This window comes from Staurois parvus, unplaced genomic scaffold (assembly GCF_062004578.1).
Source record: "Staurois parvus isolate SC_StPar_1 unplaced genomic scaffold, SC_StPar_1.0 ptg001161l, whole genome shotgun sequence".
NCBI lineage: Eukaryota > Metazoa > Chordata > Amphibia > Anura > Ranidae > Staurois > Staurois parvus.
Window position 1 is genome coordinate 1220717 of NW_028318957.1, and position 25551 is coordinate 1246267.

General features: G+C 45.9%; 1 protein-coding gene across 1 annotated transcript; it reads right to left on the reverse strand.

The window, feature by feature from the left end:
* Positions 1-3617: 3617 nt before the first annotated feature.
* LOC149439096 (NACHT, LRR and PYD domains-containing protein 3-like) lies at positions 3618-24025 on the reverse strand. The gene is made up of 7 exons (XM_089659501.1): positions 23752-24025; positions 22058-22123; positions 12766-14467; positions 9887-9973; positions 8322-8492; positions 6080-6244; positions 3618-3705 (listed from the first exon to the last, which is right to left on the reverse strand). The coding sequence occupies exons 1-7, from the start codon at positions 23918-23920 to the stop codon at positions 3618-3620; spliced, it is 2448 nt and encodes an 815-aa protein (XP_089515627.1). The 5' UTR covers positions 23921-24025.
* Between the last annotated feature and the right edge of the window lie 1526 nt (positions 24026-25551).

Consider the following 25551-nt stretch of genomic DNA (forward strand, 5'->3'; position numbering starts at 1 on the left):
GTATGCGGGGGGCAGTACAGTGGGCAGTGTTTACAGGGGGCAGTACAAAGGTCAGTGTATACAGGGTTTAGTGTATACAGGGGGCTGTACAGGGGGCAGTGTATACAGGGGGCAGTACAGAGGGCAGTACAGGGCTCAGTGTATACAGGAGCAGTACAGGGGTCAGTACAGGGCCAGTCATTGGTGCCAGTGGGAGGAATAGTGCCCCGTCATTGGTGCCAGTGGGAGGAAAATTGCCCCATCATTGGTATCAGTGGGAGGAATAGTGCCCCATCATTGGTATTAGTGGGAGGAATAGTGCTCCATCATTGGTATCAGTGGGAGGAATAGTGCCTCATCATTGGTGTCAGTGGGAGGAATAGTGCCCCATCATTGGTGTCAGTGGGAGAAATAGTGCCCCATCATTGGTATCAGTGGGAGGAATAGTGCCCCATCATTGGTATCAGTGGGAGGAATAGTGCCCTATCATTGGTGTCAGTGGGAGGAAAAGTACCCCACCATTGGTGTCAGTGGGAGGAATAGTGCCCCATCATTGGTGTCAGTGGGAGGAATAGTGCCCCATCATTGGTGTCAGTGGGAGGAATAGTGCCCTATCATTGGTGTCAGTGGGAGGAATAGTGCCCTATCATTGGTGTGAGTGGGGAGGAATAGTGCCCCATCATTGGTGTCAGTGGGAGGAATAGTGCCCCATCATTGGTATCAGTGGGAGGAATAGTGCCCCATCATTGGTGTCAGTGGGAGGAAAAGTACCCCACCATTGGTGTCAGTGGGAGGAATAGTGCCCCATCATTGGTGTCAGTGGGAGGAATAGTGCCCCATCATTGGTATCAGTGGGAGGAATAGTGCCCTATCATTGGTGTCAGTGGGAGGAATAGTGCCCCATCATTAGTGTCAGTGGGAGGAATAGTACCCCATCATTGGTGTCAGTGGGAGGAATAGTGCCCCATCATTGGTGTCAGTGGGAGGAATAGTGCCCCATCATTGGTATCAGTGGGAGGAATAGTGCCACATCATTGGTGTCAGTGGGAGGAATAGTGCCCCATCATTGGTGTCAGTGGGAGGAATAGTGCCCCATCATTGGTATCAGTGGGAGGAATAGTGTCCCATCATTGGTATTAGTGGGAGGAATAGTGCCCCATCATTGGTGTCAGTGGAGGGAATAGTGCCCCATCATTGGTATCAGTAGGAGGAATAGTGCCCCATCATTGGTGTCAGTGGAGGGAATAGTGCCCCATCATTGGTATCAGTAGGAGGAATAGTGCCCCATCATTGGTGTCAGTAGGAGGAATAGTGCCCCATCATTGGTATCAGTAGGAGGAATAGTGCCCCATCATTGGTGTCAGTAGGAGGAATAGTACCCCATCAATGGTAGCACACTTCTAATCAGATAGCGGAGGGGAGGATGGGTGGATAGGATGGAAGTCCATCATGACGGTGAAGATCTTTAATCGTTACAGCTGAAAATGACATACTCAACTAAAAAAGTCAGAGAAGAGACTCCACCCCCTTCCCTCCTCCCTCCTCCTTCCTCCTTTTCCGCCTGCTTTGCAAAGTAATTTCTATACTGAGTTTCAGTTACCCAGAGAGTCTGAAAGTGAACAGCTTCTGCTGTAATCTCTCTAGTAATTAAATGTTGATTTGTAAAACAAATATTTTATTGAAATAGTAACAATATAAATAAAACATATAAACAGCAAAAAAAAAAACAACAATCTCTCAAAAACCACTGTTTAACAATGCCCACTATTTACAAAATGCATAAAGCCCAGATGACCTTTTTTTATCCAACTTTGAAGCTTTGCCACCTGCTGGTTCTAACTCAGTACTGCAGCTCATGTCTCTGTTGAGCACACCTGACCTCATTAGTGAACTTTAAAGTGAATTCAGAACCTGAAGCCTGAAACCAAATCAAAAGGTTTGTCTGTTTGCTCATGCCCTGGGTACAGGTCTGTCTGCCCATCTATGACTTCTGTTTGACTGTTCATGCCATGGATTATTCCTGCATATTGGTTGGACTGTGTTGGCATGCAGCTCGTCTGTGTGAATCCCAGCCATCAGCCTGGATAGAGGTCTGCCTGTCCATCTCTGACTTCTGTCTGTCTGTTCATGCCTGGGAATATTCATACATATTGATGGATTATTTGCATGCAGCTTGTCTGGGCGTGTCCCGATCGTATCCGCCTGTTACTTCTGTAATTGTTTATCCTTGATCCATTTACCTTTATGGAACCCGGACTCTGTTTGTCTGCCCCTGACCTTGCCATCAGCTTGCAGAGTCTGCTATTGTCCATAGTTTGACCCTAAGTCTCAGCCCCAGTGGTCAGGACGAAACGCGTTGGGATGGATTTGACGGAGACACGCAGACTGAGGCCGCCTTTCACTCTTGCTCACAAAGCTGAGCCAGATTCCATTCTATCCATTAGAACTAGACATGTGGAGCAGCATATGAACAAACCGGAACCCTATTTCTCGGTGGGTCCAGGGAAACGATCACCCATCGTCTTGAACGGTGCCACAGTTTGTGTTTATCAGGTCCTCCTGACCATCTGTCTGGGGGCTTGCACCACTCTGGCTTTTGTCCTACCTGTGGTTGGCAGCAGAGAGCTTCTTCCAAACTGTGCGATATCAACAATGGTTATTTACTGGTACCAGTTGTGACAGGACGAGACATTGACACTTCGAGAAGATAGGAAAACGTGACACAGGATTGTTATTTAGAGTAAATACGACATCCAAGACTAGTGTTTCTGGGCAGGGAAAGCTGTGAAATGGGCTTTTTCTTATTTCTGCAGCTCTGGATCGGAACATTCAAGCCTGTGTCTGGGTTTTGGTAGACACCTGTAGTCTGGAGTACACAGCCGTAAGGTGTCGTTTTATACTTGGGTCTGAGAATAGCTAAGGGCTCCCAGTTGGGGAGATGGAAGGTCTCCTTGAAGGGTCAGAGGATCCAGCCAAAAGCCAAGAGACAGAGGTCTCAATTCCAGGAGTCATTTCGGCTCCTATCGGGGTGTCCAGAGAACCACCATCCACAGTCCAGAGGTGGGCAGGGGTGTCAAACTGGTGGCCCTCCAGTTGTTGCGAAACTACAAGTCCCATCATGCCTCTAACTTTGGGAGTCATGCTTGCAACTGTCAATCTTGCAATGCCTCATGGGACTTGTATTTTGGCAACAGCTGGAGGGCTGCCAGTTTGAGACCCGTGCAGTAGGGTGCTGTATCTAAAGGCTAGAGAGCCAGGTATCCAGGGGAGGTACTGCAATTGAACCTGAGTGAGCTTATGAGCCAGGTAGCTCAGCATTTTCCTGTGTGGATTTCTGTTGAAGTTGGAGAAGATCCCCTGCATGGGAAATCATTCATTTGTGAACTTTTGCCTTCTTTTAAATAAAAGTGGGCTACCAAGCCCTAAAAAATAGTTCCTGTCTGCTGTGGACTCACTAAAATAACACATCGACCATGAGAGTTAACCACTCCATGTCACACAGTCCAGTAAACGATAACAGGTACGGGCACCATGATAGGCCAACTCATCTTGAAAATATATTTCAGATTACCAACACAAGACTCATCATAATATGTTTTTCTTCAAAACTGACGTCCTTAGAGGTCCATGTAGTCCTTTTACGGCACATTGACACTCAAATTTGCTTTGTTCTTTAGGCCTTGAAAGCGACTCCTTACTTCTTGGGAAAATCCATTTACACGAAGTCTGAAAAATAAAGACGGAAAAAAACATTCACCGAAATGGAAATTGTCCAGCACTTGTGAGAAACGAAAGGCCCCGGCTAAATCTGGCCAAAGGAAATAAATGACAGCCTCCTGATCTGATTTTTTTAGGCATGTTGGGTGACAATGTCTTGTCTATGGCTTTAGCTGAGGCCAGATGTTGTCCAGTCCCAAAATTACAGTATATTGTATGTGTCCTAACAGAAGCATGGAAGCCACCACTGTATATGACCCTCTAAAAACATTAGCTGGCATTGGCTTCAGTTATTTTAGAGTCAATACCCAGAACAAGTATACATATAGAGTTCTGACTTTGCTCTGACTGTCTATTCTGAATACTTGTTTTGGATCAGTGACCGTGTAGCCAGGTCCAATCTCTTTCCTCCGCTGAAGGTAGAGCTCAAACCGCAGCGGCAATGAAGAAGGAGAGGACGTTAGAAGGAACCTACTAGTCTATGGTTTCCTGGGTTACTGGAAAGTGATGTGGTTGGTTGTTGCTGTCCTATGTGACTCTGATGGCCATCTTGGGTCAGGGAAGGTAGAGCTCAAACTGCAGCGGCAATGCAGAAGGAGAAGAAGTCAGGAGGAACCTACTAGTCTATGGTTTCCTGGGTTACTGGAAAGCGATCTGGTTGGATGTTGCTGTCCCATGTGACTATGACGGCCATCTTGGGTCAGGGAAGGTAGAGCTCAAACTGCAGCGGCAATGCAGAAGGAGAAGAAGTCAGGAGGAACCTACTAGTCTATGGTTTCCTGGGTTACTGGAAAGCGATCTGGTTGGATGTTGCTGTCCCATGTGACTCTGACGGCCATCTTGGGTCAGGCAGAGTCTATTTAAGACACTGGCTCCTGGGCATTTTGCGAGTGTTTAGTGTAGGGACAGGTTACCCATCTGTCGGGGAAAGTGAATAGTGGTAGGGAAAGGTTCCATACGAGTAGGGTTAGGACGGGGACACGCTATCCTTGCAGGAATCCTCCCCAGTTGGGTACGGACTCTCCAGGCCACATTCCACCCTCTGAGGCAGATGCTGTCAGCACATTGGAACCTGCTCAACTGCTACACAGAACTGTGAGTGTTCCCGGTCAGGTGCCTTCCCGCTGGGCTGTTTGAGTCTTTGAGCCGTTACTTCAATACAAGTTTTGTTATTTGTAACTGGACTGCCACCGCACCACACTGCACCCACCAACAACAACTGAGCATACCACAGCCAGAGGCAGCCAAAAATTAGTATGTTTAGAAGGTTATGGGTCATTGACTTCAAGTATTTAAGCCAGCGCCAGCCAGGGAACTAGCATTTTTCTATATGTACAGGTCACCTTTAATGTTGGCACAAGCATCTAGCCATGTCTGTGGGTTCTGTTGGATCTGGAATAGTTGAGGGGTATGTTAGCTATAAAGAAAGGTCAGTGGGGTTCTGTCTCTTCTTTCTTGGACCAGGAACTTGCAGAACATGTTTTCATAATGTGTCCCTCACCAAATGCAGTTCCCCTTTTTACCGAATGAGAGCTTCATCTTTTGGATGCTCTACCAACATGTTTCCTGAGACTGCGTGAAGCTCATTCTCTTCTCTTAAGGAATCTCATCCATGTTTGCTACAAGGATGGGCAAATCTCTTGTTGCATACTACTCATATCATGTACCTGGTGATGGAGGCCAATGGAGAGAGGGCTTCCCTTGCTGCTAAGTTCCGGACTCCCCTGAGAGTGGGACAGCAGGTGTCTGGCCCAAAGTTGCACAGGTTGCCTGTAGGTGTGCTGGTTGGTGGTCCACTCAGAAGCACAGCTGGTGCACAGAGATAGGTCTGCAGACAGGAGGCGCCTGTGCGTGGTATGCAAGCTCTTCTGGGATTTAGGTGTTTATTGGGTAGTTGGTTCAAGCCAAGGTCAGGTACCAGGTGGGAATCAGAGCAGACGTAGTCAGATGGGATAGCCGAGGTCATACACAGAGGAGCGAGAGAGAGAGAGTATCCGTAAGCCAGGCCGAGGTCAGATCAGGGGTAAGGCAGAGTCGACAGGTCCAGGAGCAAGCCGAGTCGCTAACAGGAAATCACAGATCAAGTCACAGGAAACAGGAACAGAGCACGGGGAACTAGAGATCATCCAGCAACTAGAGGAAGTGATGAGCCTCCTTATAAAGGCCGTCTGGCACCAAACTGTGGCTGATGTGTCCTTCTGTGGCCATGCACAGTACTGGCAGAACTGCCAGATCTTCCAGAACTTCTGCCGTGGACAGGACCCTGACAACTCAATGTGTTTTGGTAGCCTTAGTCAACTGACTTGAAGTTTGCTCAAATGTCTCCATGAAATGGTCTCGCTGATACCCTATATATTCCACCCAATGACTCTTTTCTACATACCTGACCACTGTTAGGCTGGAAGAATTCTCTATAAGGGCGATGATGTGTTCTGAACCAGCATCAGTGATGTTGTTGAAGCCTACGTTTAGCAAGGTGAGACTTGGGTTGCTGCTCAGGAGCTCCAAGAACTGGGAATCTTCGTGTGTTAGATGGGTGTGATAGAGCCTGCAAAGAAGGATGTAAGGCTTCATTTTTCGATCCTATAAACCAGTCATTGACACAAAATCTGCAATCTGAAGGGCGGTGTATTTGTTTCTAAAGGATTAGAACATCTAGCCTTAGATACAAAAGAGGAATTGGCAGTTCTGCACACTCTACATTTCTTGAGGTGTTGCAAAATCAGTTTTAGGAATCTGTTTAGAGGAAAACAAGAAGTCGTGTTCACCAGCAAACACATCGTGTCATGTGACCCTTGCCAGCCAGTTGGGAGAAAGCTTTTAGACTCATGCCCATCCGGAGGAATGATGATATACATTTTTAATATAACATTCTGATCAGGGGTGGACTGACCATTTGGAAACTCGAGCACTGCCCGAGGGCCCGGGGTCAGTAGGGGGCCCCATGAGATGCTCCTGGTACCTTTTTCATAGGCTTTTTTGAGTTTGGGCAAGGACACAGGGGCCCCATGATCCCCTATTGCCCGGGGCCCCATGAGTTGTCAGTCCGCCCCTGATTTTGATCATCCCTATACTTGAAAGACAGTTGATGGTAAAACCAGCTGGGCCCCTAGGCTACACATTACACACCTCCCTACCATTGGCCTTAAAGTCCAGCCCATATTTCCATGTTTGTTGACCTTGGTGTTGGATACTGCTACCCGTTTGGGATATTCTTTTTAATTGTTTTCAATTGCTGTTTCCGGGAAACTCACCAAAAAAGGGAAAAATGCCCTAAAGGCAAACAGAGACTAAATATCAAGGGCACTGGAAGCTCCTTGGCATATGGCACCCCTGGAACGAAGCCTTAATGACAGGAATAGAGATGAAATATTTGAAATTCTGTTTCATTTCTGCTTTCCCCTCCCAGCATTGGGCAGCTCAGCTCACCCTGCTCCTCCATCCAGCAGTGACTCAGATGCTCAGCTCACCTAGCTCTTCTTCTCAGCAGTGACAAAGCAGCTCAGTTTTCCCTGTTCCCCCCTCTAAGTGGTGACTTTGCAGCCTTCTAGCTTTCTAACCTCTAACGTAAAACACAGCATGATCTCTGAGATGGGGGAGGTGTGTTAAGATGAGCTGCTGAAAGTTCTCCTGTAATCTTTGAGGATGAATCGCTCTACTGTACCTTTGGCTACAGAGGTTAGTGAGGGCCCACTTTGGTAACAGGTTCACTTTAAGCTATGGATCTCCAGATTGGAACATTTCTGTACTGTAGCTTTCTGAAAGCTCTTCTGTGAACTTTGAGGATGAATTACTTCACTGTACTTTCGGCTACAGAGGGTAGTGAGGGCCCACTTTGGTAACAGGTTCACTTTAAGCTATGGTTCTCCAGACTAAAACATTTCTGTACTGCAGCTTTCTGAAAGCTCTGCTGTGAACTTTGAGGATGAATTGCTTCACTGTACATTCAGCTACAGATGTTAGTGAAGGCCCACTTTGGTAACAGGTTCACTTTAAGCTATGGTTCTCCAGACTTAAACATTTATGTACTGCAGCTTTCTGAAATTTCTGCTGTGAACTTTGAGGATGAATTTGTTTACTGTACCTTTGGCTACAGAGGTTTTTGAGGGCATACTTTGGTAACAGGTTCACTTTAAGCTATGGATCTCCATACTAAAACATTTCTGAACTGCAGCTTTCTGAAAGCTCTGCTGTGAACTTTGAGGATGAATTGCTTCACTGTACCTTCAGCTACAGAGGCTAGGAAGGGCATACTTTGGTAACAGGTTCACTTTAAGCTAAAGATCTACAGACTAAAACATTTCTATACTGCAGCTTTCTGAAAGTTCTGCTGTGAACTTTGAGGATGAATTGCTTCACTGTACCTTCAGCTACAGAGGTTTGTGAGGGCATACTTTGGTAACAGCTTCACTTTAAGCTATGCATATCCAGATTTAAACATTTCTATACTGTAGCTTTCTGAAAGTTCTGCTGTGAACTTTGAAGATGAATTGCTTCACTGTATGCTCAGCTACAGAGGTTTGTGAGGGCATATTTTGGTAACAGCTTCACTTTAAGGTATGGATATCCAGATTTAAACATTTTTGTACTGTAAAACTCTAAAACAGGATGCTGTATATACTCACAGAAGTTTTTCTGTTCTGCATGTAGACCTTGACAGAGCCACCATCAAGTCCTGGAAATGAGGGCCGTTCAGATTGTTGTAGGACAAGTCGAGTGCCTTCAAGGAATGGTTATTTGTCATTTTACATGCCAAGTGTTTACAAGCAGTGTGTGTCAGTGAATTCGAACTCAAGCTGTAGAGAAGAGGTAGGGTATAGAAAAAACATGTCATCAACCAACATTTCTGATATCATGAGACAGTTACCATTGTCCTAATGTTGGCCAAGAATCACACTATCTAGACTCAGTAATGGAGTTTTAGTTTATAGCATGTCTTTTTCAGTGTGGGACTATAAAATTGTTGAGATTTCCCCTGTCAGGGCAGAAAGTGATGGGAAATCCCTTCATGGGGCAAAAGCAAAATCAGTTTTAGCAAAGTAAGAAAGGGTTAGGGTTTTTAACCTCGGAAACTACTAAGCAACTTATTCACTTCCTTGTTATCTCTCGCCTTGACTATTGTAACTCCCTCCTCATTGGCCGACCTCATCGCAGGCTATCCCCCCTTTCAGTCTATCATGAATACTGCTGCGAGACTCATCCACCTTACTAACCATTCTGTATCTGCCTCCCATCTCTACCAATCCCTCCACTGGCTTCCCATTGCCCAACGGATAAAATTCAAAACATTAACAATCACATATAAAGCCATTTATAACTCCGCCCCAAATTACATCACCAATCTTGTCTCCAAATATCACCCAAACCGTACTCTCCGCTCCTCGCACGACCACCTGCTCTCTAGCTCCCTTGTCTCCTCCTCCCATGCTCGTCTCCAGGACTTCTTCAGAGCTTCCTCTGGAACTCTCTACCCCAATTTATCAGACTATCTCCTACTCTGCTCACTTTTAGGCGATCTCTGAAAACCTATCTCTTCAGGGAAGCCTACCCTGCCCTCAGCTAATAATGGAATCTTCAATTCCTCCAACCAGTCCATCCCCCACAGTTACTACCTTTTTGTACCACTAGCACCTCCCTCCTAGATTGTAAGCTCCAAGGATCAGGCCCTCCTAACCCTCTTGTATTGAACTGTATTGTTGCTGTATTGTCTCCCGTTATATTGTAAAGCGCTGAGCAAACTGTTGGCGCCATAAATCCTGTATAATAATAATAATAATATATAAATCCTGTATAATAATAATAATATATAAATCCTGTATAATAATAATAATATATAAATCCTGTATTATAATAATAATAATAATATATAAATCCTGTATAATAATAATAATAATAATAATAATAATATATAAATCTGTATTTTAATAATAATATATAAATCCTGTATAATAATAATAACTTCTGACAATGTTAACATTGCTGTCTACGTTATCCTGTCCATGTGATAACTGCTCCCCAAATTCCTATACAGGCATCATAGAGATAGAAACTAAGGGAATCTACCCACACTGGGGTAGACAAAAATAAAAACCTGAAATTGTAATTTTTCCCCACTTTATGCAAAACTAAAAAAAAATTATTCTGGTTAGAATTAAACATCAAAGTATTCCAGGCTGTAGCAAAAGGTTACCTTAGATTCTGAATCTTGCAGTCAGGCTGATCTAATGCAGAAGCTATGGAAGGCATATCTTCATCCTTCATTTCATTGGACATTAGTCTGTAGAGTGAATTAGAAAAATATAACATGTGCTGGTGCTAATTTACTAATACGAGGTGGTATCAAAAAGTTTCTTAAACACACCAACAAATGGCAGAACACGATGGGGAGACCCCGATGAAACAGGGAGTATACTATGTGATAGGGTCCTCTAATTTATAGGGGGGGACTCTGATGTGATGGGTGGCTTTTGATGTGAAGTAGGGACTCTGATGTGATGGGGAACCTCTGAAGTTATGGGGGCCTCTAATGTGATGGGGGACTATGATGTGAAGGGGGGTTCTGATGTAATGGGGGGGGGCCTCTGATGATATAGGGGGCCTCTGACGTGAAGGGAACTCTGATATGGAGGGGAGACCTCTGAAGTTATGGGGGCTTCTAATGCGACGGGGGACTGTGATGTGAAGGGGGGTTCTGATGTAATGGGGGGGTCTCTGATGTGATAGGGGGCCTCTGATGTGAAGGGAACTCTAAAATGGAGGGGAGACCTCTGAAGTTATGGGGGCCTCTAATGTGACGGGGGACTGTGATGAGAAGGGGGGTTCTGATGTAATGGGGAGCAGGGGCGGACTGACCATTTGGAAACTCGGGCACTGCCCGAGGGCCTGGGGTCAGTAGGGGGCCCCATGAAATGCCCCTGGTACCTTTTTCATAGGCTTTTTTGAGTTTGGGCAAGGACACAGGGGCCCCATGATCCCCTATTGCCCGGGGGCCCCATGAGTTGTCAGTCCGCCCCTGATGGGGAACCTCTGATCTGATAAGGGGCCTCTGACATGAAGGGAACTCTGATATGGAGGGGAGACCTCTGAAGTTATGGGGGCCTCTAATGTGATGGGGGACTGTGATGTGAAGGGGGATTCTGATGTAATGGGGGGGGCCTCTGAAGTGATAGGGGGCCTCTGACATGAAGGGAACTCTGATATAGAGGGGAGACCTCTGAAGTTATGGGGGCCTCTAATGTGACGGGGGGCTGTGATGTGAAGGGGGGTTCTGATGTAATGGGGGGGCTCTGATGTGATAGGGGGCCTCTGATGATATGGGGGCCTCTGACATGAAGGGAACTCTGATATGGAGGGGAGACCTCTGAAGTTATGGGGGCCTCTAATGTGATGGGGGACCGTGATGTGAAGGGGGGTTCTGATGTAATGGGGGGGGCTCTGATCTGATAGGGGACCTCTGACATGAAGGGAACTCTGATATGGAGGGGAGACCTCTGATGTGACAGGGGACTGTGATGTGATTGAAGGACCTCTAAAGTGAAGGGGGGTTTCTGATATGATGTTATTCCATTAAGGCCACCATGTGCATCATCCCAGGCTCAGGTTCCCCATTGATAAGTAGAACAGGGGTGGACTGACCATTCGGGAACTCAGGCACTGCCCAAGGGCCCGGGGTCAGTAGGGGGCCCCATGAGATGCCTTTCATAGGCTTTTTTGGGTGTGGTTTGAGTGTAGGCGAGGCCACAGGGGCCCCATGATCCCCTATTGCCCGGGGGCCCCATGAGTTGTCAGTCCGCCCCTGAAGTAGAATTTACATTTTTTTATAGATGGGGTGCCTTAGGATTTGCACACTTTCAAAGTGCACTGCGAATGAATACAAAGGTTGGGAAAGGCTGTTCTAATGAATGTATAGGAAGCAATTCTTAAATCTTAGTGACAACCTCATACTTATCAAAAATAAATGTGGTCCGTAGGTTAGAGACCCCGTCCCCAGACCATTCATTTCAACAGCAATCTTCCCCGGAGATTATTGGTGCATTTTACATATTTTAGGCATTTCATTTACCTGTAAAATCCTAACTTGGCTTTTACCAAAAGCCCTGAGACTGCTGCTGGGAGACGCCATCTTGGATGTGATATCAGCAGCCCCAACAGACCTCAAGTGACACTATATAGTATTCCCCTTCACTCCTCCCCAGCAGCTGCATAAAAGGCTATGTAATGGGGGGGCCTCTGATGATATAGGGGGCCTCTGATGTGAAGGGAACTCTGATATGGAGGGGAGACCTCTGAAGTTATGGGGGCCTCTAATGTGACGGGGGACTGTGATGCGAAAGGGGGTTCTGATGTAATGAGGGGGACTCTGATGTGATAGGGGGCCTCTGATGTGAAGGGAACTCTGATACGGAGGGGAGGCCTCTGAATTTATGGGGGCCTCTAATGTGACAGGGGACTTTGTTATGAAGGGGGGTCCTGGTGAGGGGATGGGAGGAGGAGCTAGACCAGTGTCAAAAGATACTCCCAGAAGAAGAGAGGGCAATGACATGTAAGGAAGGAGCGGGCGGTACTAAAATATTGGCTCTTTCTGAAGTAGTCAAATTTTCAAGCAAGTTCAAAATTCCATTGCAAGCAGGGGCGGACTGACCATTCGTGCACTCGGGCACTACCCGAGGGCCCGAGATCAGTAGGGGGCCCCATGAAATGCCACTGGTACCTTTTATAGGCTTTTATGAGTGTGCTTTGAGTGTGGGAAAGGACACAGGGGCCCCATGATCCCCTATTGCCAGGGGCCCCGTGAGTTGTCAGTCCGCCCTGATTGCCAAGTGAAAAAAGGAAAATACTGCAAGTATGCATGTAAAATACTTGATCTTTCAATGCTTCTATCTGCAATTTGATAAGTTTTTGTTGAGGTCTCTTTTTGTGCTCCTTATCTTAGTCCTTTTGTAATATGTTCCCGCCTTGTTAAATTCCTACATCATTTCTTGTCAAAAATGGAGGGTTAATGGACTAAAGTAATAAAGCGCTTATTACATATTTCCCTTACAAAAAGGAAGTAGATTAAAATGTACCCACCGAAGTCTCTGGACAGCATGAAGACCCGGTGAAAGTCTCTCCCAGCATTCTGTTTCAAGATAACATTTCTCCAGATCAAGACATTCAGTCTCCTCACATGATATCAAAATGAAAGCCAACACTGTGCAGTCAAGGGGGGTCAGGTTGAACCTTGAAAAATCAAACGTCATGTTTTGACCAAGAATCTCTAACACTAAATGTTTGTTTCGAGATTCAAAGAGGTAGTTGAAAATATTTAAAGTCTCCCTCCTGTCACAAGTATTCTTTGCCAACTTATGGACTAGCGGAGACTGCTCATGGAGCCATGTGATGACATAATTGGAAGCTTCGTTGGAGAAATTCAAGAAGGTCTTGAGAAGAGCCCTGGTGGAGTTATCAGACAGGCCAAAGAGAAAGCGAAGAAAAATTTCTGCACGTCCATCTTGAAACAATTTGGCTTTATTAAGAGATATCTGTAATTTTTCAGGGTCATAGTCAATGTGATGGACTAAAGCAGCCATGAACTCCTGAACAGTGAGATGTAAAAATGAAAAATTAGCATAAGAGGACTGAGTGGATTCCACCATAAAACTTGTGAAGAGGTGTGAAGAAGTCTTCACGTTGAATGATCCCAAATGTCGTTGATCAAACACAATGATCTGGTTCATTACCCCATATTCTGCCAACCATCCGAGAGGCATCAGTGGGTTCCTGGCATAGTCTATCTCCTGGGTGTGATTGGTCAGAATGTTGCAGATAAATGCGACAAAGAGCTGTGTCACAGTTTTGGGCAACAATACTGCTGGGTTCTGCTCTGGTTGGACTTTGAAGCACATCGATAACACTGTACAGATGATCCAGCAATATGCCGGGATGTAACAGAAGGTATACAATGCTTCATTGTCCTTCACGTGATTAAAAGCCCTTTCAGACAGATCTCTGTTTCCAAAAAACTGGATGAAGTACATCTTTCTTTCTTTGGGAAAAAATCCCATGACCTCACAAACAAATTGAAAAATGTCGGCACCAATGGAGGCCAGTTTGGCTGGTCTACTGGTTATCAGCACAGAACAACCCTTGAGAAGAAATTGCCTCAACAGGTTAACCAAGATCACACCAAGGTCTTCTTTCTGCTTTGTGTTGGTGTACAGAGGACTTGATGCAAAATCCATTTGGTGGCGACTTTCATCTAAGCCATCAAAGATAAATAAAAGCTGTTCCGGATTTTCGAGGATGTTTTCAAGATGCGAACTTAGATATGGATACTGGTGAAGGATCATCTCCTCCACGCTGACTTTTTCCAGTCGGTTGAGCTCCCGGAATTTAAAGAAGAAAACAAAGGAAAATCTCTGATAGAGCTTTCCGTTCACCCAATCACACACAAACTTCTGCATTAGGGTGGTCTTCCCTACTCCTGGTACACCACTGATCATTATGACGTTCGGCACGCGCTTTATTTGATGGCACCAGCGGAAGAGCCTTTTGGGAGAAACTCGCTCCAATCTTCTTTGAGTCTTACACAAGTAGCTTTCATGTTTTTCCCCAATCTCTATCAGCTCGTGCTGAGTACGATGTCTAAATTTGTCTGTGGACACCACAACCAAATTCACATAACGCTCTGAAATGAGAAAACTTTGACTCTCCAGGGTGGTTCCTGGTGGCTTGCATTCCATTAAAGTCTGAGTTGTATCCAGAAGATATTGCTTGTGCTTTCCTTGGATTTCTTGCAACGAAACATAGAAAGGTATATCACTTTTCAATACATCATAACAGATGAAAAACATGTTCTGAACTTAAACCGTTTGCACCAATTTATCACAAAAGCATTCTGGTATTTAGCTCTAGACTTTCATTGATTCTTTGATTTCAAGAATTCAGTTACTTTGTAAAAATTGCAGGCATACCATGAGTTAAGTCCAATGAGGTGCCTGCCACCTCTAAACTTATCTCTATCATTTCCATTTGACAAGTTTTTTGTGCTCCAGAAAGATAACTTCTGTAGCTCTGAATCTGCTCACTGTGATCTCGGGTCCTTCAAGAGCAGAGTCGCTGGAACTGCTATGCCCACCCCTCCCCCCCTTCTTCCCATTCACAGAAGCCCTTGTATTTTGTGAATGAATTCACACAATACAAAGGCTTCTGTGAATGGACAGCAGTGGAGAGGGCTGAGCAAAGCTTCCATGTGGGCTTCTCTTCTCTTGCAGCTGGAGTGGTTCATATGGGAGTGCAATAAATCTGTCACATATAGGTAGTAGAGATCCTGGAGGTGACATGCACCTAATTGGACTAGCACTCATAGTGTGCCTGCACTTTTTGCAAAGTTGCTGAATTTCTAGAAGTCAGCTTTAAAGAAGCCTTTCAGTAAAAAATAAGGTTCACCTAATTACTCAGGGCTCTATCTATTGTGATATCTGGGGGCTTGTTAGCTCAGTGGTAGAAGTGTTTTTAGTGAGTCCATGCTTATTGACTCGCTTTTATTAAATAAAATCAAATTCTAACATAAAGTAGTTGTCCAAGGAGGGGGTTTTCACCCTGCTTCAGCAACGCCACTTCCTGGGCCTTATACCTTGGATTTTGGCTGGTGAGACCATCTCACAAAGTACCTCTGTGTTCCTGTGTCCCTCTTTCAGCTCTCCCAGCTCTCCTGGCTCTCTCAAGTCTCCTGGTTCTCTAGATAGCGGACCTCCTAATACCCTGGGCTTTCTCAGTCCACTGACACCTCTAGATTCCCTCAGGACCAGGGGCGGACTGACCATTTGGAAACTCGGGCACTGCCCGAGGGCCCGGGGTCAGTAGGGGGCCCCATGGGATGCCCCTGGTACCTTTTTCACAGGCTTTTTTGAGTTTGGGCTAGGACACAGGGGCCCCATGATCTCCTATTGCCCGGGGGCCCCATGAGTTGTCAGTCCACCCCTGCTCAGGACATTCCTAGTCGTCTCATCTCTCAGTCCTCCAGACTCGGGTAGCTGTCTCGACTCTCTCAGCCCTCTGGAAAAGGAACCTCCTGTCTCCAGCATGGAGTACTGTCTCTTGAGTGGAGCACACCTGTTTCCTAACGGGATCCCTAAACTATGCCCAAGCCTGTCATTCATTGTGCACACCTGTACCCACAGCCTGACGATCTCAAGGAAGACCCAAGCAATGGGTTGTAGACATCCCCCTTCCCAAAGCTCTTCAAAGACTCCAAATTCCAGAACCCAATTCAGGAATACCAAAAGCTGGAGAAAAAAACAAAAGATCAGTTTCTCCGCCCTAAATTGAGATTGTGGAGCCCTGCACTCTGTATACATGAGAACCCCATGTCACTTCTACTTCCAGTGGTAGGACTTGGCACTGTCACTATATATATAAAAAAGTTAGTTAATATAATAACCTTGCCCCTGGCATCCATATTGCAGGAAGTAAAAAAAATGGCCTGGTCAGGAAGGGGGGGAAATCCTCTGGAGGGCGAGTGGATAATCTTTAAATCTGCTTTTTATTATTGGGGGGAACTGATTTACTAGGTGGACAAGTCAGAAAGGGAGTCTAAGTGTAAAGTGTACTTAGCTTGCCAAATAAATCTTTTACTGAATGCCCGGAACAGTTTGGCTTTTTGTTCTCTGAAAAAAATTGTGCAATTGTTTTCTGAAAGTTCAGCAAAATGAGTGATCTCAAGTTCACTCAACCCTAGCTGCTTCACAGGAGCGAGGTCACAGGAGCGAGGTCACAGGAGCGAGGTCACAGGAGCGAGGTCACAGGAGCGAGGTCACAGGAGCTCTGTCCCAATCACCAAACTGACCTCAGTGATAGATATTTAATATTTAACCAGCCACTCCAGTACATAAGGTACCTTTTTTCTTTTTGTAAAGATGGCAGGAAAGTTGCAGATCCTTAGGGCTCCATGTACACTGCAGCTGATAAACTGACGTTCAGGAGCTTTTCTGCGTTTTTTTCAGCAGCCCCTGAACTCTCCCTAATGTTTTTCTACAGTGGGGCAAAAAGTATTTAGTCAGCCACCAATTGTACAAGTTCTCCCACTTACAAAGATGAGAGAGGCCTGTAATTGGCATCATAGGGAGACCTCAACTATGAGAGACAAAATGAGAAAACAAATCCAGACAATCTCATTGGCTGATCTGGAAAGAATTTATTTGCAAATTATGGTGGAAAATAAGTATTTGGTGAATATGAAAAGTTCATGTCAATACTTTGTTATATATCCTTTGTTGGCAATGACAGAGGTCAGACGTTTCCTGGAAGTCTTCACAAGGTTGGCACACACTGTTGTTGGTATGTTGGCCCATCCTCCATGCAGATCTCCTCTAGAGCAGTGATGTTTTGGGGCTGTCGCTGGGCAACACGGACTTTCAACTCCTTCCAAAGGTTTTCTATGGGGTTGAGATCTGGAGACTGGCTAGGCCACTCCAGGACCTTGAAATGCTTCTTACGAAGCCACTCCTTCATTGGCCGGGCGGTATGTTTGGGATCATTGTCATGTTGGAAGACCCAGCCACGTTTCATCTTCAATGCCCTTGCTGATGGAAGGAGATTTGCACTCAAAATCTCACGATACATGGCCCCATTCATTCTGTCCTGTACATGGATCAGTCGCCCTGGTCCCTTTACGGTGAAACAGCCCCAAAGCATGATGTTGCCACCCCCATGCTTCACAGTAGGTATGGTGTTCTTTGGATGCAACTCAGCATTCTCTCTCCTCCAAATACGACGAGTTGTGTTTCTACCAAACAGTTCTATTTTGGTTTCATCTGACCATATGACATTCTCCCAATCCTCTTCTGGATCATCCAAATGCTCTCTAGCAAACTTCAGACGGGCCCCGACATGTACTGGCTTAAGCAGGGGGACACGTCTGGCACTGCAGGATTCGAGTCCCTGGCGGCGTAGTGTGTTACTGATGGTAGCCTTTGTTACGTTGGTCCCAGCTCTCTGCAGGCCATTCACTAGGTCCCCCCGTGTGGTCCTGGGATTTTTGCTCACCGTTCTTGAGATCATTTTGACCCCACGGGGTGAGATCTTGCGTGGAGCCCCAGATCGAGGGAGATTATCAGTGGTCTTGTATGTCTTCCATTATCTAATTATTGCTCCCACAGTTGATTTGTTCACACCAAGCTGCTTGCCTATTGCAGATTCAGTCTTCACAGCCTGGTGCAGGTCTACAATTTTGTTTCTGGTGTCCTTCGACAGCTCTTTGGTCTTCACCATAGTGGAGTTTGGAGTGTGACTGTTTGAGGTTGTGGACAGGTGTCTTTTATACTGATAACAAGTTCAAACAGGTGCCATTGATACAGGTAATGGGTGCGGGACAGAGGAGCCTCTTAAAGAAGAAGGTACAGGTCTGTGAGAGCCAGAAATCTTGCTTGTTTGTAGGTGACCAAATACTTATTTTCCACCATAATTTGCAAATAAATTCTTTCCAGATCAGCCAATGTGATTGTCTGGATTTGTTTTCTCATTTTGTCTCTCATAGTTGAGGTCTCCCTATGATGCCAATTACAGGCCTCTCTCATCTTTGTAAGTGGGAGAACTTGCACAATTGGTGGCTGACTAAATACTTGTTTGCCCCCCTGTATGTGTCCATGTACACATCGTCCTCTACAGGCAGTTGAGTTGACAATTTTTTTTTTTTAACGCACCAAACTTGCTTCCAGGAGTAGATTTTTTTCAAATGCCAAATGCGTGTAAACGCGGCTAACCGCATTTGTAAGCGTTTTTTAACCACTTTAAGTCCGGACACTTTCACCCCCTTCCAGTCCGGACACTTTCACCCCCTTCCAGTCCGGACACTTTCCCCCCCTTCCAGTCCGGACACTTTCCCCCCCTTCCAGTCCGGACACTTTCCCCCCCTTCCAGTCCGGACACTTTCCCCCCCTTCCAGTCCGGACACTTTCCCCCCTTCCAGTCCGGACACTTCCCCCCCCTTCCAGTCCGGACACTTCCCCCCCCCTTCCAGTCCGGACACTTTCCCCCCCTTCCAGTCCGGACACTTTCACCCCCTTCCAGTCCGGACACTTTCCCCCCTTCCAGTCTGGACACTTTCCCCCCCTTCCAGTCTGGACACTTTCCCCCCCTTCCATTCTGGACACTTTCCCCCCCTTCCAGTCTGGACACTTTCCCCCCCTTCCAGTCTGGACACTTTCTCCCCCTTCCAGTCTGGACACTTTCACCCCCTTCCTGCCCAGGACAATTTTCAGCTTTCAGCGCTATCACACTTTGAATGACAATTGCGCGGTCATGCAACACTGTATCCGTATGAATTCTTTTAGCATTTTTTAGTTTTTGAGACCACTAAAACTTTGTTTTGGTGGTATTTATTCACCACTGGGATTTTTATTTTTTATTTTTTTGCTATATAAATGGAAAAAGTCTAAAAATGTTGAAAAAAAGTGTTTTTCTTATCAAATTTTTTACATTTTTATTTTTTTTATATTATTATTTATGTTTTTTTAACATACTGCTACCCTAGCAGTACAGTGTCACCATGGTCACCATACTACTTGTGGGGGGTGATGAATATTTTTTTTTTTTTACACTGATTGCTTTTACACCCATAAAGGCTGTAAAAGCAATCATTTCTGCTCCTCTCTGGCTGCATTCCTGCAGCCATTGAAAAATACTGTAAGAGCTGTGATTGGTCACAGCTTGTCACATGGTACAAGGCTGTTGTGAATAGCCCTGTACCATGTGATCTCTGTGATCATTCACAGATTTCACACGTAGTAAGCAATGATGTCAGAAGTGACATCTTGCCAGGGGTGGACTGACCATTTGGAAACTCGGGCACTGACTTAGGGCCCGGGGTCAGTAGGGGGCCCCATGAGATGCCCCTGGTACCTTTTTCATAGGCTTTTTTGAGTTTTGGCAAGGACACAGGGGCCCCATGATCCCCTATTGCCCGGGGGCCCCATGAGTTGTCAGTCCGACCCTGCATCTTGCATACTACTATTCATGTGATCACTGATTGACCAATCAGTGATCACATGATCAGGACCTCACACAGAGGTCCCTTACAACGATTGGTACACCGGATCGCGGTGCTGCCCACTCCCAAGGAGCGCGCACAAGCAGGGAAGCGGGGAGGATGTTTATTAACCATTTCAATACCGGGCAAATTTCCCCCCTTCCTGCCCAGGCCATTTTTCAGGTTTCAGCGCTCTCACACTTTGAATGACAATTGCGCGGTCATACAACACTGTACCCAAACTAAAATTTTATTATTTTCTTCACACAACTAGAGCTTTCTTTTGGTGGTATTTAATCACCGCCGGGGTTTTTATTTTTTGCTAAATTAACAAAAAAAGACCAAAAATTTTGAAAAAAAAACACATTTTTCTTTGTTTCTGTTATAAAAGTTTGCAAATAAATAATTGTTCTTCATAAATTTAGGCCGAGATGTATTCTGCTACATGTCTTTGGTGAAAATAACCCAAATTAGGATGTATTATTTAGTTTGTAGGAAAGTTATAGAGTTCACAAACTATGGGATATATCTGAATATTGATCAATCCTGAAGTACTGACAGCCAATCTAATTTCTAGAGGTCCAAGAATGTCAGAACAGGACAGATATCCCCCAAATGTCAGAATAATACAGATATCCCCCAAATGTCAGAACAGTACAGATATCCCCAAATGACCCCTTTTTGCAGAGTAGACAGTCCGACGTACTTCATAAGAGGCATGGCGAGTTTTTTGAAGTTGTATTTTTTTGTCATAATTTTTCGGAAAATGAAAAAATTAAAAAAATTATTTTCACTATTTTTTTTTTTACATACTGTCACCAGTGCAGTACAGCGTCATCATATAACTGGCATGGCGGTGATCAGGGACACTGACTGGTGACAGTATGAAAAAAAAAAATATATATATATATATTTTTTTTTATTATATTTAATTTTTTATTACATTTTTTTTAATTTTTTTTAAGATTTTTTTTTTTTCATATTTTACTATGACCAAAGTAGTACAATGTTACCATAGTAACATTGTACTACTTTGGGGAAGTGATCAGTATTTTTTTTTTTTTTTTTACACAATTTGCTTATAGCAAAGAATGACTTTGCTATAAGCAAGCATTTACCTGAATGAAATCGATTCATTCAGCTTTTTTTTTTTTTTTTTTTTTGTGCTTAGCTGTGATTTGGTCACAGCTAATCACATGACATGTGCATGTGATTAGCTGTGACCATTCACAGCTAGGCACTAGTATACAATGGATGGCATCATGAATGAAGCCATCCATTGTATACAACTGTCATGTGACCTGCTGTGATTGGTCACAGCAGGTCACATGGTACCAGCAACGGGAGCCGGTACTCGGATCTGTCATCGGCCGTGTCCGAGGTGCACGGCCGGTGACAGATTGCACTGCTGCGCCGCTCTGCATTAGCACAAACTGCGCATGTGCGGGAGCACGCCAAATGGCGTGTACCCGGAACGGAGAGGCACATCTGAAGCCGCCAAACGGCCATTGGCCGGGCGGCTAATGGTTAATGACCACCCTCCCCTACACTGCTCCCGTCCAGCCCATGTATATAAACGGCCAGACGGGAGCAGTGTAGGGGCGGGTGGTCATTTATAAAAGTCCTCCCCGATTCCCTGCTTGTGCGCGCTCCCTGTACCATGTGACAAGCTGTGACCAATCACAGCTCACACAGTATTTCTCAATGGCTGCAAGAATGCAGCCAGAGAGAAGGAGAAATGATTGATTTTACACCAATAAAGGCTGTAAAAGCAATCAGTGGGAAAAAAAATCAGAAGTGACATCTTGCCATTTTTATACATGGGCCAGACGGGAAGTGGTTAACTGTTCCATATCCAGAAGCTGTCCGGAGCATTTTTCATCATCAGAAATGCATGCAAAGTGTTTTCCATGTATTCAAATGGACCCGGTACACCAGCGCAGTCAGTTCCAGGTTTCACGTGAAGGTAAAAATGGTAGAACGCTCCGCATTATGCTCATGATGGGATCCATAGTGAATACAACCAGAAAAGACAGGACATCTCAACACATACTGCTCTCTCTGCTTCTGCTCTCTCTATTTTTCTCAAAATAGCTGAAATAGTTAATTTTTTACTGTTTTTCAGTGCATTCTGGGCATTTTGGAAGGTCTCTTGAGGTTATCTTTAAAAAACGCTTCTAAACGCAAACGCGCATAAACGTGGCTAAACAGACGTTTTTTAACCTACGTTTACCAGCAGTCAGTTTCCATCATTCAGAAGTGTCCCGTGTACATGGAGCCTAATGGATTGATGTACAAATATAAAGTCAGTCGAATTTTGATGTTATGAATATTTTGCTGTTATGAATTATTTACCTTTTATTTCAGGAGTCATTGAGTATCCAGATGTATCCACCAGTATTTGATGTTCCAGATGGTGAGCTACGGAAAACAAGATCATTAATAGAAGAAGTCATTGCCATAGGAGTTGATTATTTTGGTATTCACCGACAAACATTTGGGGGGTAGACATGAATGCCCACAAAGACTAGAATTCAGTATTGAATTGATAAGTAATTGATAAAATGATGTCCTGACTTTCGATTCGGATAACAAATGGATCTGAATTTCATTCCATTTGTTAATTCGGATGCACATGGCGCCAGTCCATATTGTCCAGTCAGATCATGCCATTGGTGGGTTAGACCCATTGGTGTATTTAGGTGTTGTACTGCCATAGGCACTCCCCCACTCTCCGCCAACAAACCCCCTCCCAGCCCCAGCTGCCACCAAGCACTAATTGGGTGCCTCACACCGCCACCTGGGCCCCACCGCTGCCACTCTCTACCAACAAACCCCTTCCCAGCCCCAGTCACCACCAAGCACTAATTGGGTGCCTCACACCACCACCTGGGCCACACCGCTGCCACTCTCTGCCAACAAACCCCCTCCCAGCCCCCACCACCACCAAGCATTAATTGGGTGCCTCGCACCACCACCTGGGCCACACCGCTGCCACTCTCTGCCAACAAACCCCCTCCCAGCCCCCGCCGCCACCAAGCACTAATTGGGTGCCTCCCACCACCACCTGGGCCCCACCGCTGCCACTCTCTGCCAACAAACCCCCTCCCAGCCTCAGCCACCACCAAGCACTAATTGGGTGCCTCACACCACCACCTGGGCCCCACCGCTGCCACTTTCCACCAACAAACCCCCTCCCAGCCCTCACCACCACCAAGCAATAATTGGGTGCCCCCCCCCACCACCTGGGACCCACCGCCGCCTCTCTCCACCAACAAACCCCCTCCCAGCCCCAGCCGCCACCAAGTACTAATTGGGTGCCTCACACCACCACCTGGGCCACACAGCTGCCACTCTCTGCCAACAAACCCCCTCCCAGCTCCTGCCGCCACCAAGCACTAATTGGGTGCCTCCCACCACCACCTGGGCCACACCGCTGCCACTCTCTGCCAACAAACCCCCTCCCAGCCTCAGCCACCACCAAGCACTAATTGGGTCTCTCACACCACCACCTGGGCCCAACTGCCGCCACTTTCCACCAACAAACCCCCTCCCAGCTCTCACCACCACCAAGCAATAATTGGGTGCCCCCCACCACCACCTGGGACCCACCGCCGCCTCTCTCCACCAACAAACCCCCTCTCAGCCCCAGCCTCCACCAAGCACTAATTGGGTGCCTCCCACCACCACCAGGGCCCCACTGCTGCCACTCTCCACCAACAAACCCCCTTCCTGCCGCCACCAAGTTCTTACCTCAACCTCTCCGGAAAGCAGCCGGCCATTCCCAGAGCCAAGCCCAGTGTCTTCCTTCCTTGTGCGGTAGGTTTACACCCTCCAGCAGCACGCAGCCTCCTGGGATTCCATGGGGGAGCCTCAACAGGTCCCCTTCCCTGCCACGTATGTCCCTTCTTCCAGGGTGGTGATGCTGGCCCCCCTGAAAATTGATGCCCTAGGCAAAAGCCTTGTTTGCCTTGAGGTAAATACACCGCTGCTCGTATATCCAAACATCATAGATCCACACAATAAAAATGTTTGCATTATTTTGTTACCTTCAACGTGTTGGATTTCACCAAGAACCGCGAGTAAATTGTGATGAGGGTGATTGGTCTGCAGGGAATAGAGACATTCCAAAAATCCTATCACAGCTTCTCTTCCTTTTTCAAGAACATCCTGCACCAATCTCTCAGAAAATACAGAGGTTCCGAGGTCTCTTTTCATCGACTCGTAGTGCTAGAAAGGCATTTGAGATCGAATAAAAGGTAGGAAATTAAAACGTTTCAAGACAAAATATGGATGACTGGACGGTGAAAACGGGCGCGGGCACTGAAGGTACAAATGATAAACATTGCCAATCTGGTCTACGAAGAGGACATCGTAGCGGGGGATGGGAATTCTCGTTCTGTCATTACGCAACAGGAAGAGCGAAGAACGAAGATACAGTCAAGTAACCACTCAGCTTCTGCCGTTCACATCACAAAAGGGAACTTTTTTGTTGTTTTTTCTAATTTAATTAAAATATTCTTATTTATTTATTTATTTTTGCAGCGTTGTCTCTGCTATGATTTTCATATTTTTTTAAATTAACAAATTCTGTATAAGCCTCCGGCTTCCCTTCTCTCCTTGCCACCAGCAGCTGCAATCACACAATAGGATCCTTCAGGATGGAGAGTAGGGGAAGGGTCACATTTACCAGCCGCTTTCATTCCTGAATGAACACAAGGAGTGATTTGTACCCATCATTCGCTGTGTTAACTCATAACTGAAGCATAGCAAACTTTTTTTTTGGGGGGGGGGGGGCTGTCATCTTGGCTGTATAGGGTCCCATGGTTTCTAACAGCAGCCTTGTTCGGGTTTCTTTTTTGTATTTTGGTGAGTCGGTTTTGTCATGACAATCCTGGACGCCGTGATTGATGATGGATTACAACAATGAAACCATTTTTTTATTAAATAAAAGACTTGTCAAAAACTGTTGTTTTGTTTTTTGTTCAACAGAGGAATTTTTCAAAAGTCTGACATCTTTATTTTGTTTAACCCCTTAAATACCCCTTACTCATTCACAGTGGGAGGGGGTAGTATCAGGGTGCCCCCTTACTTAAAGGGGTGTCCTGATGCTAATGAGCTCCCCTGCCCACAGACCCCCAGAACCATTGGGCCAGGGTTGTGGGGAAGAGGCCCTTGTCCCCATCGGTGACACCATCCTAATGCTGAGGGCACATGGTAAGCCTCGGGTGGAGGGGGGTTGGGGCACTCATTAATCCCCCCCCCCTTTCCTTCCCTGCCTGGCCTGTGCTCGGATCAGGGGTCTGGTAGGAATGAGGGGGGCCCCACACTTCCGCCCCCCATTTTTGGGGGGGTGGGATTCCCCTTAAAAGTCCTACAAGGCTTAAGAGCCCATTCAACTTGTCATGCAACTTTGTGGTCCAAAGTCTCATGACAAGTCACCCCCCACCCTATGTTTCCCAATGGGTACCATTCATATCTGTATGACTTCAAGTCGCAGCAGCTTCAAAGTAGTTCATGCACTACTTTGGTACGACTTGCAACCTGCAACTTGAGTACCATAGACTGCAATGAAAACCCTCAAAAGTCCTATGAAAGTTGCACCTGAATGTTATACATGCAACAGTTGTCCATTACCAATAACGAAAGCCAAAGTCGTATCCAAGTTGCACCCATCCAAAGTTAAGTCAAAGTTGCGTCAAAGTTGCATTAAAGTTGCACTCCAAAGTCTTGCAACTTTGGAGTCATACAAGTGTGAACGGCACCTACAGAGCCTGGTATGGCTTGTAGGGGGGACCCCACGCACTTTTTAAAAAATGTATTACTGTGGTGTACCTCCTAACCTTCCT